Below are 17,329 nucleotides of genomic sequence, written 5' to 3'. Positions count from 1 at the left end.
AATGTAAATAACATAATGACCTGTTCTGGCTCTCTTCTATCTAATAGTGATGATGATGATGGCATCTATGCTGACGATGATGATGATGATGATGTCATCAACGCCTGTGAAGTAATCGAAAATTGGAATTGTTGCAAGTAAATTATGGCCAACTGTAGCTGGACACGCGCTAGTCAAATATAATTTAACGCCACATCATGGCAGCTGTTCGCCGGACAAGACAACGCCGCCAATTGGCCAAAAATCAATGGAAGTGCTCGCTGCCCACAATAGCTGCGGCTGCTCTGCCACGTAGCCAGCATCATCAGTGGCTGAAATTCTGTTTCGCTCTTCGTTTTCTGTTTGTTTTTTTTTTTTTTTTTTTTTTTTTTTTTTTGCTGCCTATTGACAGATGGCCATCTGCCATGTTGCAATTATTTCGCTGTCCGCAAATGGAACTAAAGCACGAACTTTAAATCGCATGTTACTGTATTTCACTACATTTTCCAGAACCAAATGGAACTAGTTCCGCTGGTTTTGGTGTGCTGCTCGCAACATATTTATTTGGCATTTCATGCTGCTAATTAGTGCATTTGTTCGCTTACAAACTTTGCTCTCCTGCTCCGTAATGTAGCGCCCTTAGGGCTAACACATCCGTGACTGCACTGTCAAATTGTGCTGCAAAAAAAGTTTTCTCGACTGCTATATTATCCTAAACTCTCTCGCCGAAATAGCTCCGCCGACGCGCACAGCTGGCTGGCAAAGTTCCAAGGGCTCTTCTGGACCACTTTATGGATGTAACACGAGAGATGAACAAATTTTGCAGTTGCATTTTAAGTGTTTGACTTCAATTTGCAAATTTATGTTTGACTTTTAAAGTGCTTAAAGCCAAATAATAAAAATTGATTTGACTATAAAATATGAAATATAAAATATAAAATATAAAATATAAAATATAAAATATAAAATATAAAATATAAAATATAAAATATAAAATATAAAATATAAAATATAAAATATAAAATATAAAATATAAAATATAAAATATAAAATATAAAATATAAAATATAAAATATAAAATATAAAATATAAAATATAAAATATAAAATATAAAATATAAAATATAAAATATAAAATATAAAATATAAAATACGAAATATAAAAGAAATAAAATAAATGCATACAAATATATATCACATTGTAACGCTCTGTGCTCGATGAGCCCGAATATCATGTTTCATTTGAACATATTGTCATCTGCGCCTTTGCGTGCTCAGATCAATATTTGGAGCAGCCTCAGCCATTGACCATTACTTTGAAGTGGTTGTTCAGCTGGGCAAGCGAAGCCACCACCAATTTCGCACCACAATTCAACGGAGCAAGTGACACATTAAATTGCTTTTGGCGTCCCATTGGCTTGCCTTTGTAATTTCCCCAACCAATTTTATTGGTTACACCCAGGCAGAACTAGGAAGCGTTACACAAAATAAATTATCTCTACACAGAAAAAAAAAAATGTTTTTATATATAAAAATAAATAAAAGTTAAGCATGGAAATAAATGTTCGCTAGTAACTAACCGAAACGATCTAAATAAAAATCTTGTGCTGCAGACGGCTTTAAGTGCACACAAATTGGATTGTCAATTGATGCCAAAGTCTTTACTCGCACACTTCTAGAAAAGTTTTTTCGGGCAGCAATAAGCATCATAAAAACCCAAATATTGCCAACAAATAAATAATTCATGGGCAATGCCCTCGGCTATTGGGCTAAAGGCTTAACGAGTGCGAAAATTTTATTTTTCCTCCAGCAGAAAAGTTGGCCAAGCTCCGTTGGCTGAATCTTTAATCAGATTCATTGCTTTCAGCTTCGTTTAAGCTGTAAAAGCGGAGTCTTTTATGGCAAAGTAGATACAAATTTGTTAAGTGGCTCTAAAATTACTAGCAATTACATTTATTCATTTTAATTTTTCATATAATGAATTAATTTTTTTATTGCATTATTTTTATATAATTTTTAATATAAATTAAATATAGATTTTTTCATATCCTTATTTATCATATTCTCATCTCGGCAATTAAGCTTGAGTCATAAAAGGGCTTCGAGATGCCCCAGATATATTAAATTGGGGAAATAAAAAAGATTTATTAGTATGCAAAAAAGTTGATATTACTTAGAGTTTAATCCGCATACGTGCTGCTATATAACGGCTCATAAATCATACACACATTTTCCCCATTTCCATTCCTCAATTCGATTCAATAAATCATTGCATTAGCCGCTTTGTCCAGCCTCGTTATCGAGGCTTCAAACATTTTGTAGATTTTAGTTATTGAAATTATGAAAATCCAACTGGCTTCTCGCCTCAGCAGCTGCAATAAAAAATTTGGCGTCTAGACACTGAGCTTAAAGCCATCCTCAGATTGCACGCTTTACTTTCGATTTGTCCCGCTGTGAGTCTGATGCGACCCACTTTATGGGCAGTTTGGTCAAAACGCAGGGCTACACTTTTTTTTATGTCTATTCGAAAATGGCTATGGCGCATTAGCAGCATAAAACAGGCACTGGGCATTAGGCCAAATCCTTTAAGTACCAATACACTCATACACACACACACATACACACATAATGTGGCACACACAACGGCTTTTTATTAGCGTGCACGTGCGAGTAGCAGCCGGACGCCCGACGGGGGGAGCGCGAGCCACTGAAATCAGCGGGCGCCGCTCGAGCTTCCGGCGATGCTGCCCATCAAAATCAACGTTTTATAGACCTCTAATCGCTTTCGCATAAATTTGCGCGCGATTTTGTAATAAAGCCGGACACCCCGTCTCGCTGCTGCCAGTCAATTGGCTCCACCTGCTGTGCCGTTGGCGGACTTCGATTCGCAATTTAATGTGAGCTTCATAGAGTTCACGGAAGATTTGAGTTACCACGGGACAAATTTAATTAAAACAATACCGAAAGCCAACACAAGCAAGGCAAACAACACACGGCACAAAACGAAATCCAACAGATTGCTGAAAAAAAGCAGCAGCTGTCATTTCAATTGGAAAGTCGCAAACCAAACAGACTTTAATTAAAAAATGTCATCCGTCTCTAGCTCGATTACCAATTATTTACCAATAGACAATCAAAGGTGGACACACCTGAAACGGTGTGAATCCATAAGAAAAGCGAAGAATTTTGCATACAATTGAAAGTGAAAGATAAAGTTATTTCATTCGAAATTTTCTGTCTCTTTCTTTCTTTTGCAAGTTCTTTACATTTTAGTATGAGTAATAATTACTTAAAACACCATAATAATTACAACAGAAAACACTTTTGTGTCATATCTTATGCGAAACTGGACTAAGACCTACAAAGTTAATGTTCATGATTGACTAACTTTTCGCTTTCCCATACTTAATCTAATCATAACAGTTGTATTAAATGTTTGAAATGAAAAGTACAACAAAAACTCTAAGCAGATAAGTCCTATTAGTTAAGTCCACACCTTGTGCTTCTTATCTGTCTATTATAAAATTTCAAAAAAATACATATGATTTCTACATTTCATATATATATGTATTCTTTATTTCATAGTATTTAAAAGTATTTAATAATATATAAGTATTTTTAGGTTATTATTTAGTAGTATGCATATATACTCTAAATTTAATAAATATTATGCATTAAATAGTATTTATAATAATATATTATACATATATAACATATATTAATATTTATATGCATTTAGTGATATTAATATTTATTTATACATTTTATATTTATTATATATTGTATATTTTTTTATTGCATATTCTACATTGAATAATATTTACATGTCTTTTCTAAATATAATTTTCCTACTCTTACTATTTAAAGAGAAAGAACGTAAGAAATTTATCTATCTCTCTGCCTAGGCATCTGAACCTTACTTCCACACTTAGCGTAAAGCTTCCAAACCGGTTTCGCCCCTTTATAAATAAAAGGGTAAACAAATCAGATATTCATTTCGAATTCCGCTTTATAGAGAACCTATGAGCTTCGAGTGTTTGCAAACCGCACTCTCTCGAAGCTTATCAAGCTGTGCTATGCATAAATAGAACAAAAAGCTCGTATATGAATTCAGTTCTCACTCGACGCGTGCCTAATTCACTTCAAACTGTAATTAAAAATATTATTATTATACATTCGCCATGCTATTCCTAACGATCGCGCTGCTGGGCGTGGTGCTGGCGCTGCTATATAGCCTCTATCAAAATACGTACAGCTACTGGGAACGCATGGGGGTGCCATACGAGCAGCCACTGCCAATAATTGGAAATATGAAAGGCATCGGCTCAAGGCTCCATTTCCGCGACATCAATCAGCGGATCTATGATCAGTTCAAGGGCAAGACACCGTTTGCCGGCCTATACATGTTCTTCAAGAGGGTCGCCTTCATAATCGACCTGGATCTGATCAAGCAGCTGTTGATCAAGGACTTCAATGTGTTTCAGGATCGCGGCATTTTCAACAATGTGCGCGATGAGCCGCTGACCGGCCATCTCTTTACGCTCGAGGGCGACGAATGGCGCTCCATGAGGCACAAGTTGACGCCTGTCTTCACGTCCGGCAAGATGAAGCACATGTTTGGAATAATTGTGGATGTCGGCCGTCATCTGGCCGACACAATGGACAAAGAGGTAGCGGCAGCAAGCGCTGAGAAGGGCGATGTGGAGATCAAGGAGCTCTGTGCTCGCTACACCACAGACGTGATTGGGAGCTGCGCCTTTGGCCTGGAGTGCAACAGCTTGGCCGATCCCTTTGCCGAGTTCCGGTCCAAGGGCCGTCTGATCTTCGAGAATCCGCGTCATCCCCAGATTATTCAGTCCTTCATCTTCACAAATCCGAATCTAGCTCGAAAGATGCATTTGAAAGTGCTACGCGATGATGTGGCGAACTTCTTCATGACGGCTGTGCGATCGACGGTCGATCATCGCATCAAGAATGGCATCAAGCGCAACGATTTCCTCGATCAACTGATCGAGCTGCGCGCCGAGAACGAGGAGGCAGCACGTCAAGGCAAAGGCATTGATCTGTCCCATGGTCTGACCATCGAACAAATGGCCGCCCAAGCCTTTGTCTTCTTCATAGCTGGCTTCGAAACCTCCTCCAGCACAATGGCCTTCTGTCTGTACGAATTGGCACTGCAGCAGGATATACAGCGGCGACTGAGGGAAGAGATCGAGACGGTGCTCAAACAGACAGCTGATGGAGAGCTCACCTACGAAGCCGTTAGCCAGATGAGCTATTTAGAGAAAGTGCTTGCAGGTAGGAAAACTAAAGATCAATCCCATATTCTACTTTAATAATCGATCCCTCATCATTTTCATTCAGAGACTTTGCGTAAGCATCCCATTCTGCCCCATCTGATGCGACTAGCGAAAACTGATTACCCAGATCCTGGCACAAACCTCGTCATCGAGAAGGGCACCTCCATAGTGATTCCTGTGCATAACATTCACCACGATCCTGAGATTTATCCCCAGCCAGAACGCTTTGATCCAGAACGCTTTGAGCCAGCTGCCATCAAGGCCCGTCATCAGTTTGCCTATCTGCCCTTTGGCGACGGACCTCGCAACTGCATCGGCGAGCGCTTCGGTAAAATGCAGGCTAAAGTCGGCCTAATCTCCCTACTGCGTCGATTCAAGTTCAGTGTTTCCGAGCACACTGAGATTCCATTAAAGTTCAATAAGCGTAACTTTTCGTTGTCCACCCAAGATGGAATTATTCTGAAAGTAGAGCGTATTTGATGAGCCGCGATTTAACCTCATCATATTAATCTGACTATAATTACTCGCTGATGTTGAACTTAAACTGAATAAAATCTTAATTTGTTCATAGTGGTTTAACAACAATTCAAAATGTTTGTGTATTCGCGATGAGTTTGCCAAAAAAAAATATTAAATAAACAAACGGAAGATAAGAAAACATGAGTAAGAAACCTGTGGGGGCCACAAATTAAATAGCACAGATAACGACTTAATACCAATAAGAACGTTGACTGTGCGGTAGGTGCATATATAATTTTTATTTTGGAAAGAAACAGAGGAGAATGTGAATAATATAATACAAATAAGAAACTCATCAGATTTGAATGTATTAGTGAGAGTGGATAAGAATATTTGCTCTGAGTACAACCAACGGATCTTTAGGACAAAGCCCAATGCGGCTCTTAAAGAATACTCTTCATGCTTCAGCTCCATAGCTGCTCTGACATAGAGCGCCTGGAATGAGTTGATAACATATTTGACACTACCATCAAAATATTTTGGCCAACCTACCAATTGCGATTCTCGTTTTGCCACTTGCCAAGCTTTTTGCCATTTCGTCTATTACAACTAAAGCTACAGCAAATAACTTGGACTTCAATCTTTTTACTCATAAGTTTCGTTTTCAATGGAATTCAGAATAATTGTTAAAATGTTGCCATAGGTCAGGTACTAAGATAACGGTTATTTGCAATACGCACCAAATTGATGAAATATAACAAATTGTTGTATCCACGCGAACTCAAACTTTGCAACTAAAAATAAACTTGATAAGCGAAAAAGCTCAATTCGAGCGCCAGCACTTGACGAACCTCATATTACTCGCTTTGTTATTGCTTCGTTGTTGCTCTCTGCTTCTTACTCTCATTCACTCTCTCTCTCTCTTTCTATCTGCCTACGCTTGTTCGATATTCGTCGAGAATAAATGAAACGTGTAAACGACTTTGTGCATTCATGCCGACGCACACACACACACATATGCATATGCACGCCAATAGAGTGAACTCGCAGCTCAATATACCCTGTAGATAAGTAAAAATGGGCTTGTACTCATATTTAATTAAATATTACTATAATCAAAATTTCTATTCAATATTATAAGCTATAACTTGCATTTTATTAAAATATAAATATTCGACAACTCAATTTAATTATTTCCAAACTTTTGACATATAAAAATAATTAAAATTAAAAAAAATAAATAAATTAATACGAATGTAACAATGTAATCAAAATAATGTATAATTATTTACATCAATAAATTGCATGCAAGTCCGATTTATTAATAAGTATGCATGTATAAGTAAAATAGAGGGTATTTACTAGCTGACCCCCGCTTTACGCGATTGCCGCCACAAAGCGAATGTAACTGTAATTCATGGCATTAGTTCTCTCACCCGGCGCCTTGTGTGCAATGCCGTTATTGCAATGCCATTATTCAAGTTGAAGGCGCACTTTTCAGCTCTCTCTCCCACTCTCTCTCTCTCTCTCTCTCTTTCTATTCGCTCATCACTCTCACTGTCAAATGGAACTGCTGAGAGCCAGCCATTTCCAGTCACATACATACATACATACATTCACGATCATCGGCAAGCGTCGCTCTTCCAGGGCGCCAATTAAACGAAGCTATCTGCCATAGAGTTGTTGTTTACATTGAAACGCACTTTGTACTCTGCTCAGAGCAGCTGATTAGGCGCTTCTGCGGAGAACAGATTCCGACTCAGACTCAGGCTCAGATCAGTTGAAAGTGAAACGCACAATATGTTGGACGTAATTGCCCTGCTGCTCGTGACGCTTGCCGTCAGCTTCTGGTTCGTGCGCACACGGCTCAGCTATTGGGCACGACGTCGTATCAGCCATGTGCGGCCCAGCTTTCCCATGGGCAATCTGGAAGGCTTTCGCAGCACGAAGCACTTTAAGGACATTCTGACGCCGCTCTATGACAGCTTCAAGTCCACCGGAGCACCGTTTGCGGGCTTCTACTTTATGCTGCGACCAGTGGTGCTGGTGCTTGATCTCGAGCTGGCCAAGCAGGTGTTGATCCAGGATTTTGCCAACTTCGAGGATCGCGGCATGTACCACAACGAGCGCGATGATCCGCTCACGGGACATCTGTTTCGCATCGACGGCCCCAAGTGGCGGCCACTGCGCCAGAAGATGTCGCCCACCTTCAGCTCCGGCAAGATGAAGTTCATGTTCCCCACCGTCAGCGCCGTGGGCGAGCAGCTGGCGCAGGTGTGCGGCGAACTGGCCAGCAATTCCATTTGCGGCATTCTGGAGATCAACGAACTGATGGCCAGGTACACCTCGGATGTGATTGGCAACTGTGCATTTGGCCTGGAGTGCAATGGACTGCGCAATCCGGAGGCCGAGTTTGCCGTGATGGGACGACGCGCCTTTACAGATCGGCGCCACAACAAGCTCATCGATGGCTTCATCGAAAGCTTCCCGAATCTGGCCAGACGCCTGCGGCTCTGCCAGATACACAAGGACATCACGGACTTCTACATGCGCATCGTCAGCGATACGGTCAAGGAGCGCGAGTCCAAAGGGATTGTGCGCAACGACTTCATGAATCTCCTAATCGAAATGAAGCAACGCGGCGAACTCACGCTGCCCGAGATCGCGGCGCAGTCGTTCATATTCTTTGCCGCCGGCTTCGATACCTCCGCCTCGACCCTGGCCTTTGCCCTGTACGAGCTGGCCAAACAGCCGCAGATCCAGGTGAAGCTAAGAGAGGAGATCGAGCTGGCACTACAGGCACACGGCGGACAGTTCACCTACGAGTGCATGCAGGAGCTGCGCTATATGGAACTAGTTATAGCAGGTAGATCATATTTGAGATATGAGAGACAGAGATATTAATTGATTTTCCATTACCATAGAGACGCTTCGCAAGTATCCCACATTGCCGCATCTCTCGCGCGTCTCCAAGAAGTACTATGCGGCCAAGGGCAATCGACACTTTTATATCGAGCCCGGCCAGATGCTTTACATACCCGTCTATGGCATACATCACGATCCGGCACTATATCCCGAGCCGCACCGGTTCATACCGGAACGCTTTCTGGCCGACCAGATGGCCCAGCGACCCACGGCATCCTGGCTGCCCTTCGGCGATGGACCGCGCAACTGCATCGGCATGCGATTCGGCAAGATGCAAACGAGCATCGCCCTCTTCCATCTGCTAAGACGGTTTCAGTTCAGTGTCTGTCCGCGCACAGAGCCCAAAATTAAATTTCAAAATTCGAATCTATTGCTGTGCCCAGCGACGGGCATTTACTTAAAAGTTGAAGAGCTTAAGAAATAAATTGTAATGGATTTTGAATTCCCATAAATACGTTAGCTACTTAAATACATTTATTTTATATAGTACATTATAGCCATAACTATATTGACCACTGCCTGATAATGGATAATGTTCTTTAAAAAATCTAATATTAAAAACATTAAAATAAAACTAAAATAGAATTTTCTCTGACTTTTATATGTTTTTTATTGATTCTACAATATTAATGTACTAAAACATAAGAACATATACATATGTATATATGTAAGAAAAATTTAACCTAAATATACATATAAAACTTAAAAAATATATATAATTATAAAAAATATAAAATTTGAATCACGTTAAATTTTTAATAATTAAATAATAACAAAATAAGTATTTTTCTTTAAGATACAAAAACAATGTACATTAAATAGTTTCATATTTTACGACTAAGTAAGATTTTGCTAAATTCATTTTCCAAATACAGGAATACAATTTCAATTTCAACTGCTCAGTATAATATTGCGACTTTTCATACTCTGAACCTAGTTAGATTAGATAAATTACTGACAAATACAAATGTAAGCTTACTATGTACGAATATAATTAAGTCAACAATTATTGAAAAACTAGTATTAAGTATATAATCAAAATTAGTTTTCTAATAGTTCGCAACTTTATCATATTCTCTAAAGTGCACTTTATGATCAAATTACTCTCTCTCTCTCTCTCTCTTCCACTCCTTCTCACCCTTTGCTCATTGCTCATGGGAAAAGCTTTTTGAGAAATAGAGCTTTTGCCAATAAATATCGCGTGCTCAGCGAATCATTCACTCAGTGTGCATCGAGGTGTAGAAATGTCGACAATTCTAGTGCTGATCGGAATCATTGTTACCCTGCTCTATTATGCAGCTAGACATAGGCACAACTATTGGAATCGCCGTGGCATTCCACACGATGAGCCTAGGTTCCCGAAAGGCAACATTGCCGATTGGCAGACGAAGCGCCAATTAGGCGTTATCTTCAGAGACTACTATCTGAAGTACAAGAACAGAAATGCGCCCTTCGCTGGCTTCTATTTCTTCTTCACGAAGACTGTGATTGTCACTGATATGGAGCTGGTGAAGCGTGTATTAATAAAGGACTTTAGTAACTTTGAGAATCGGGGCATATTCCACAATGAACTCGACGATCCTCTGTCCGCGACACTGTTCAGCATTGAGGGTCAGAAGTGGAGGCAGTTGCGTCACAAGCTGACGCCCACCTTTACCTCCGGTAAGATGAAGAACATGCAACCGATCGTTCTCAAAGTCGCCGAGGAAATGGCGAAGATCTTCAAAGAGAAAGCGTCCACAGCCCAGGTCCTTGAAGTTACCGACTTGGTGGGACGCTTCACGGCCGATGTAATTGGCAACTGCGCCTTTGGGCTCGACTGCAACAGCCAGCGTAATCCCGACGCGGATTTCGTTCGCATGGGCAAACGGGCTGTGACGGAACGACGATATCGTGGCATATTGGATTTCTTCATATTTGGCTTCCCAAAGCTGGCACGTCGCATGCATCTCAAGATAACAGTGGAGGAGGTGGAGGAATTTTATTTACGCATCATTCGTGATACCATCAAATATCGCCTTAGCATGGAGGAGAAGCGTAACGACTTCATGGACATGCTCATCGAAATGTACCAGAAGCAAAAGGCGGGCAACACAGAGGAGGGTCTAACCTTTGAGGAGTTGGCCGCACAGGCATTCATCTTCTTCGTAGCCGGTTTTGAAACCAGCTCCACAACCATGGGATTTGCTCTCTATGAGCTGGCCCTGCATCAGGACATACAGAACAAACTTAGAGCGGAAATCAACGAGGTGTTGAGTAAGTACAACAATGAATACACCTACGATAATGTGAAGGAAATGAAATATCTGGAACAAGTTGTCATGGGTAAGTAAAATCATATATCTTTCTATAATAACCTGAATACAATTGGAATATTTTAATGCAGAAACTCTACGAAAGTACCCCGTGCTACCCCATCTTACCCGAAAGGCCATCTCAGACTATTCGCCTGGAGATCCAAAACATTATATTGAAAAGAACACCTCAGTTGTAATACCCGCTTTGGGTATACACTACGATCCCGACATCTATCCGGAGCCGGACAAATTCAAGCCCGAACGCTTCACAGAGGCGGAGATTGCCGCTCGGCCAGCCTGCAGCTGGTTGCCGTTCGGTGATGGTCCACGCAATTGCATCGGCTCACGCTTTGGCATGATGCAAACGTCTGTGGGCTTGGCCCACCTGATAAGGGACTTCAAGTTCAGTGTGTCGCCACAGACCCAAATACCCATGAAGTGGGTCACTAAAAATATACTCTTGTCAGCTGAGAACGGCATTTACTTAAAAGTGGAAAGAGTATCAATATAGAAGCAGAGACTTAAGTTTAAGGAATTTTACTCTGTTATATGTTCAACAGCAATGTTAAAACTTTAACATCAGTGTTATATCTTATAATAGCAATATTTTATCTATTTTTGTCATTACTTTTGCTCCCTTCCAATCTAATCTTGCAGACAGAAAGGTATCAACTAATTGTAAAGCTCTAACCTTATTCATTGATAAAGTTCTTTTCTTGTTGCCATACATTTTTTTGCTTGTTAATAAAAGCATTGGTCCTTAACAGCTGTGAAGAATCGCATAGTATTGGGTAGCGAGAGAACGGCGAGCAGCAGAGCGACACAGCCTGGCGTCGGACAGGAGCAAACGGACACTGACAGAGAACAACACTGAGAAATCTAACGGTGCTCATCCAAGGTAACGGAGCCTCTCTACAGCTAGTGAGCCAGTCTAGTGGCTCACTCATAGCAACACGGCACATGACATACGGACAGTAAGAACAAGCGACACCATAACTCGCGACAGCAACAGGTAGAGAAAACATAAGAAACCACAGCAGCAGCGCTCACATTAATGCACCGGCAGAGGAACAGTAGAGAACAGCGCACAGAAAACTAACGGCGCCCCTCTGCAGCTGTCACACGTCACACATACTGCAATAATACGGACGGCAACAGCTTGGCGCGCGACATCAAGAATTATTGCATAGACGAATGCAACGATCGGCTGCGCAGAGCAGAGAGAGAGAGAGAGAGAGAGAGAGAGAGAGAGAGAGAGCACAGCAGCAACACAGAGCCCAAGGCGCATAGCCACGCAGAGAGCTGAAGCTCACTCACTTTAACTCGAGCACGCGAAGCGAACGAATGATAAAGACTCTTGCCTCCTGCTGTGGCTCGCCGTGATGAAGGGAAGGGAGGGAGGTATTTGTTGGGCATGCGTCGATGCGAGGGATAGTTGGTGCGAGTAGGATGTTTGGGATAGCAGAAAAGTAAAAAAGTAAAGTAAATCAGTGAAAAGCCGTGATTATTAATAAGTGAAGTGGGCAGGTGTCTCAGGCCTCTATGATGCACAACAGATCCCTGAGACCCTCTCTGAGCTTTATATTATATGTTTTGTTAAAACATTAAATTAAGAAGAGTGCTATCCGTAAGAATAGTAATAGTTACTTAAAATTATTTATTAGATATGAAATAATGTATATTCGATTGCTTGTACTGCTTGTGCTGCTACGCCTCCAAGGAGTCGAACCTATTTTTAGCTTATTGGTAGAGGACGCTACCAATACTCAATTATCCGAATTTTTAACATGTAGAAGGGTACATTCTTAAAAAAAAAAAAGGTAAATCAAAAACGATGATTTAATACTGATGTGGGCACTTGGATGTGCGTTTAATAAACTAGTATGCGCAACCGTTTATTCGTAGAACTCTCAGTACACTAAGTTACAGAAAACTCTAGGCAAGCGCTGTTTTCCTAAAGTTAGACGAATGAGTGTAAGCAAATAATGCAATGAGTCGCAAGTAATTAGACTGGTCCCGAATCTAAAGAACATATGTAGGTATAAAACTTCAACTTAAACTTAATATGAGCGATTTTGACCCAACACAGAGCTTTTGCTCATAAATATCCCGTGCTCGGTGCATCATTGACTCAGTGTGCATCGAGGTGTTGAAATGTCGACAATTCTAGTGCTGATCGGAATCATTGTGACCCTGCTCTATTATGCAGCTCGACATAGGTACAACTATTGGAATCGCCGTGGCATTCCACACGACGCGCCTAGGTTCCCGAAAGGCAACCTTGCGGGCTGGCCGACGAAGCGTCAAATGGGCGTCATTTACAGGGACTATTATCTGAAGTACAAGATTAGAAATGCGCCCTTCGCTGGCTTCTATTTCTTCTTCAGGAAGACCGCGGTAGTCACTGACATGGAGCTAGTCAAACGTGTGTTAATAAAAGACTTTAGTAACTTTGAGAATCGTGGCATATTCCACAATGAACTCGACGACCTCTGTCCGCGACACTGTTCAGCATTGAGGGTCAGAAGTGGAGGCGATTGCGCCACAAGCTGACGCCCACCTTCACCTCCAACAAGATGAAGAACATGCTGCCCATCATTTTGAGCGTGGCCGAGGAAATGGCCAACGTCTTCAAAGAGAAGACGTCCACAGCCCAGGTCCTTGAAGTTACCGACTTGGTGGGACGCTTCACGGCCGATGTAATTGGCAACTGCGCCTTTGGGCTCGACTGCGACAGCCTGCGTGATCCAAACGCGCATTTCGTCCGCGTGGGTAAACGGGCTTTAACGGAGCGACGGTATCATGGCTTGTTTGATTTCTTCATATTTGGCTTCCCAAAGCTGGCACGTCGCATGCATCTGAAACTAACAGTAGAAGAGGTTGAGGAGTTCTATATGCGCATCATTCGCGATACCATCGACTATCGCCTGAGTACCAAAGAGAAGCACAACGACTTCATGGACATGCTTATCGAAATGTACTATAAGCAAAAGGCGGGCAACACAGAGGAGGGTCTAACCTTTGAGGAGTTGGCGGCCCAGGCATTCATTTTCTTCGTAGCCGGTTTTGAAACCAGCTCCACAACCATGGGATTTGCTCTCTATGAGCTGGCCCTGCATCAGGACATACAGAACAAGCTGAGAGCGGAAATCAACGAGGTGTTGAGTAGGTACAACAATGAGTACACCTACGATAATGTGAAGGAAATGAAATATCTGGAACAAGTTGTCATGGGTAAGTAAAATAATATATATTTCTATAATAACCTGAATACAATTGGAATATTTTAAAGCAGAAACTCTACGAAAGTACCCCGTGCTACCCCATCTTACCCGAAAGGCCATCTCAGACTATTCGCCCGGAGATCCAAAGCACTACATTGAAAAGAACACCACAGTTGTAATACCTGGTTTGGGTATACACTACGATCCCGACATCTATCCGGAGCCGGACAAATTCAAGCCCGAACGCTTCACAGAGGCGGAGATTGCCGCTCGGCCAGCCTGCAGCTGGTTGCCGTTCGGTGATGGTCCACGCAATTGCATCGGCTCACGCTTTGGCATGATGCAAACGTCTGTGGGCTTGGCCCACCTGATCAGGGCCTTCAAGTTCAGTCTGTCGCCACAGACCCAAATACCCATGAAGTTGATCACCAGAAATATATTTTTGACACCTGAGAACGGAATTTACTTAAAAGTGGAAAGCGTATCAAAATAAAAAGCGGCAATATTATGTCTTTAACGGCAATGTTATAACTTTAACATTAGTTATATATTTATCAGTCACGTCATGTAGCTATCACTGCTGTGTAAAACTCTTCTCTTCATTACTGATCTATGTAAATAATGTATGTAAATGTATGTATATTCATATAGAGTGCATATATACTTAGAATTGTAGAGGCGTTTGCTTTAGCAAATACATCAAATTACTTTCTGAAAATCTCATTAAGAAAAGGCATATGGGCTTTAAACTGTAGAGGGTCTGCTTTAGCAAATACATCAAATTAGTTTTTAAAAGTTTCATTTAAAAAATGCATATGGGACCGAGGTCGATCGTACTTTTACATAGCCCATAACCATAACTCATATCCAAGCGCACACATTAAAGTACTGGTCAGGGTATTTTCTAGTCGTCCACTGCTGACAAGATCATGCATACTTGTTTACTTATAACTTATTACCATAAAGAATTTTGGTTTATGTATCTCAAGTATTTTGATAACTTAAGTTCAAAGTTTTCTATTTACAAATATTTTCCTAATAAAATTCGTTGTGCCTATGTAAAAACTCGCTCGATTTGTGTGTTTAGCTAGCCGAGCATTATATATAAAGAACTTTAGATGAACTCAGTGGCCAACATCATAAACTTATATGGGGATCCTGACCCCCTAAACGTGCCGGAGCAGGCGCTATAAATGCCACAGAGTTATAGCTCTGCTACCTAGTCTAAACTATTTCTTCCAACTGATATGTCCGCCACAATTTCGCTCATCGCATGCGTCCTGGTCGCGTTCTATCTGTGGATGCGGCACCGTTTCTCCTATTTGAAACGACGCGGCATTGCGCATGAGGATCCCCGGCCAGTGTTTGGCAATGTTTTCGGCTGGCGAATCACTCAGCACACCTCGCAAATGCTGCAGAAGCTCTATGTGAAGTACAAGGACTCTGGTCCGCTGTTCGGCATATATTTCTTCATGAAGCCCGTGTATGTGGTTACGGATATGGATCTGTTGAAGCAGATCTTCATCAAGGACTTCAGCAACTTCGACAGCCGAGGTCTGTTCTACAATGAGCAGGACGATCCCCTCTCGGCGCATCTCTTCGCCATCGACGGTCCCAGGTGGCACAATCTGCGGCCACGCCTAACGCCCATCTTCAGCGGAGCAAAGATGAAGCTGATGTTCCCATCGGTGCTGCGCATTGCCCGCGAGCTGTCCAGAGCGGTGCATGAGCGGTGTGCCGGACACGTTGCCGCCTTGGAGGTGACCAAGCTGCTGGCCTGCTACACGATGGACACCATTGGCAGCGCCATCTTTGGCCTGGAGTGCAACAGTTTGCGCGACGCCAAGGCGCCCTTTGTGCAGATGGGCCTGAACGCGATGCTGAAGAAGCGCATCGACTACCTGTTCTGCTTATTCTTTCCCGAGCTCAGCCTCAAGCTGCACATCAAGCGGACGCCAGCCGACGTGGAGGCTTTCTACATGCGGCTGGTCAAGGACACCATCAGTCACCGGGAGGCGCACCATATTAAGCGCAACGATCTCGTTGACATCATGGTGGAGATGAAGCAGAAATACGAGCGAGGCGACACAGCCGAGGGCCTGACCATCAACGAGATCGCCGCCCAGATGTACGTCTTCATTGTGGCGGGTTTCGAGACGACGGCCACAGCTCTAGTCCTAGCCCTGTACGAGCTGGCGCGGCATGAGGACATTCAGTGCCAGCTGAGGGAGGAGATTGAGGAGGTCATTGCCAATTACGGAGAGAACGGAGAACTCACCTACGAGGCCATGCAGAAGATGAAATACCTCGAGCAGGTGATGTTGGGTAAGTAGAAGGGAAAGGAATATTTAATGTCATTTTCTCCATTATCACTCGATCATCTCGCAGAAACCCTTCGCATGTATCCCGTTGCCTCGGAGCACCTGCGCCGTGTCAATGAACACTTTGAGGTGCCCAACTATCCCAAGCACTATTTACCAGCTGGATCTCAGCTGATCATACCCGTCTATTCCATCCATCATGATGCGACCTATTATCCGGAACCGGAAAAGTTTCAGCCCGAGCGCTTCACCCAGGAGGCCATACAGCAGCGACCCACCTGTGCATACCTGCCCTTCGGCCAGGGGCCTCGCATCTGCATTGGAATGCGGTTCGGCCGCATGAAGCTGGCCGTGGGTCTCATCACGCTGATACGCAATTTTCGCTTTAGCCTAGCGCCCGACACCCCGCAGCCGATGCAATTCAAGAATCACTCATTCCTGCTGCACCCCAAGGAATTCCGGCTGCAGTTGGAGCCATTGAGCTAGGAACCACGGTTAAAATTTCTAGTTATCTAGTTTATTTATTTTACCATTCATCTATTTTTATAATTTTGCTTTATTTTTAAACTTTTCTCTAAACACTCACGATTGATAAGAACAAATCAAGCGTAATACTAAATTTAGCAGCCAAACTGGTTTAACATGAATGCTGATACTGAAATCAAATAGACGCAACGTTCTAACGATCAGAGCGAGAGAGAACGAGCGGGATAGAGAGGCAAAGCGAGAGAGCGAGAGTAAAGCTCTTAAAAGCTCGACACTTAGCTATTCATTCTCTCCCACTTCGCATACAAATTGTGAATGAACTTTAGCTACTGTAGATAC

At 42.4% G+C, this 17,329-nt stretch overlaps 3 protein-coding genes across 3 annotated transcripts; all 3 read left to right on the top strand.

Annotated features, from left to right (window-relative positions):
* The first annotated feature begins 4,082 nt into the window (after window positions 1-4,082).
* Window positions 4,083-5,863, top strand: LOC6580332 (probable cytochrome P450 6a14). The gene is made up of 2 exons (XM_032730177.2): window positions 4,083-5,276; window positions 5,343-5,863. The coding sequence occupies exons 1-2, from the start codon at window positions 4,160-4,162 to the stop codon at window positions 5,756-5,758; spliced, it is 1,533 nt and encodes a 510-aa protein (XP_032586068.1). The 5' UTR covers window positions 4,083-4,159; the 3' UTR covers window positions 5,759-5,863.
* A 1,546-nt stretch (window positions 5,864-7,409) lies between these two features.
* Window positions 7,410-9,257, top strand: LOC6580331 (cytochrome P450 6a22). Its single transcript, XM_002006143.4, has 2 exons — window positions 7,410-8,603; window positions 8,662-9,257. Exons 1-2 carry the CDS (start codon window positions 7,538-7,540, stop codon window positions 9,084-9,086), a joined length of 1,491 nt encoding a protein of 496 aa, XP_002006179.1. The 5' UTR covers window positions 7,410-7,537; the 3' UTR covers window positions 9,087-9,257.
* A 621-nt stretch (window positions 9,258-9,878) lies between these two features.
* LOC6580328 lies at window positions 9,879-17,294 on the top strand. The gene is given in 7 exon segments (XM_044011232.1): window positions 9,879-10,987; window positions 11,049-11,469; window positions 13,095-13,438; window positions 13,441-14,193; window positions 14,252-14,673; window positions 15,407-16,508; window positions 16,572-17,294. Coding segments are annotated over 7 exon segments (4,542 nt in total). The 5' UTR covers window positions 9,879-9,906; the 3' UTR covers window positions 16,991-17,294.
* The last annotated feature ends 35 nt before the right edge of the window (window positions 17,295-17,329 follow it).

The sequence above is a fragment of the Drosophila mojavensis genome, unplaced genomic scaffold (genome assembly GCF_018153725.1).
Source record: "Drosophila mojavensis isolate 15081-1352.22 unplaced genomic scaffold, ASM1815372v1 contig_81, whole genome shotgun sequence".
In the NCBI taxonomy this organism is placed as follows: domain Eukaryota; kingdom Metazoa; phylum Arthropoda; class Insecta; order Diptera; family Drosophilidae; genus Drosophila; species Drosophila mojavensis.
Note: the sequence above shows the minus strand (reverse complement) of the source record. Positions and strands in the feature narration are given on the sequence as shown.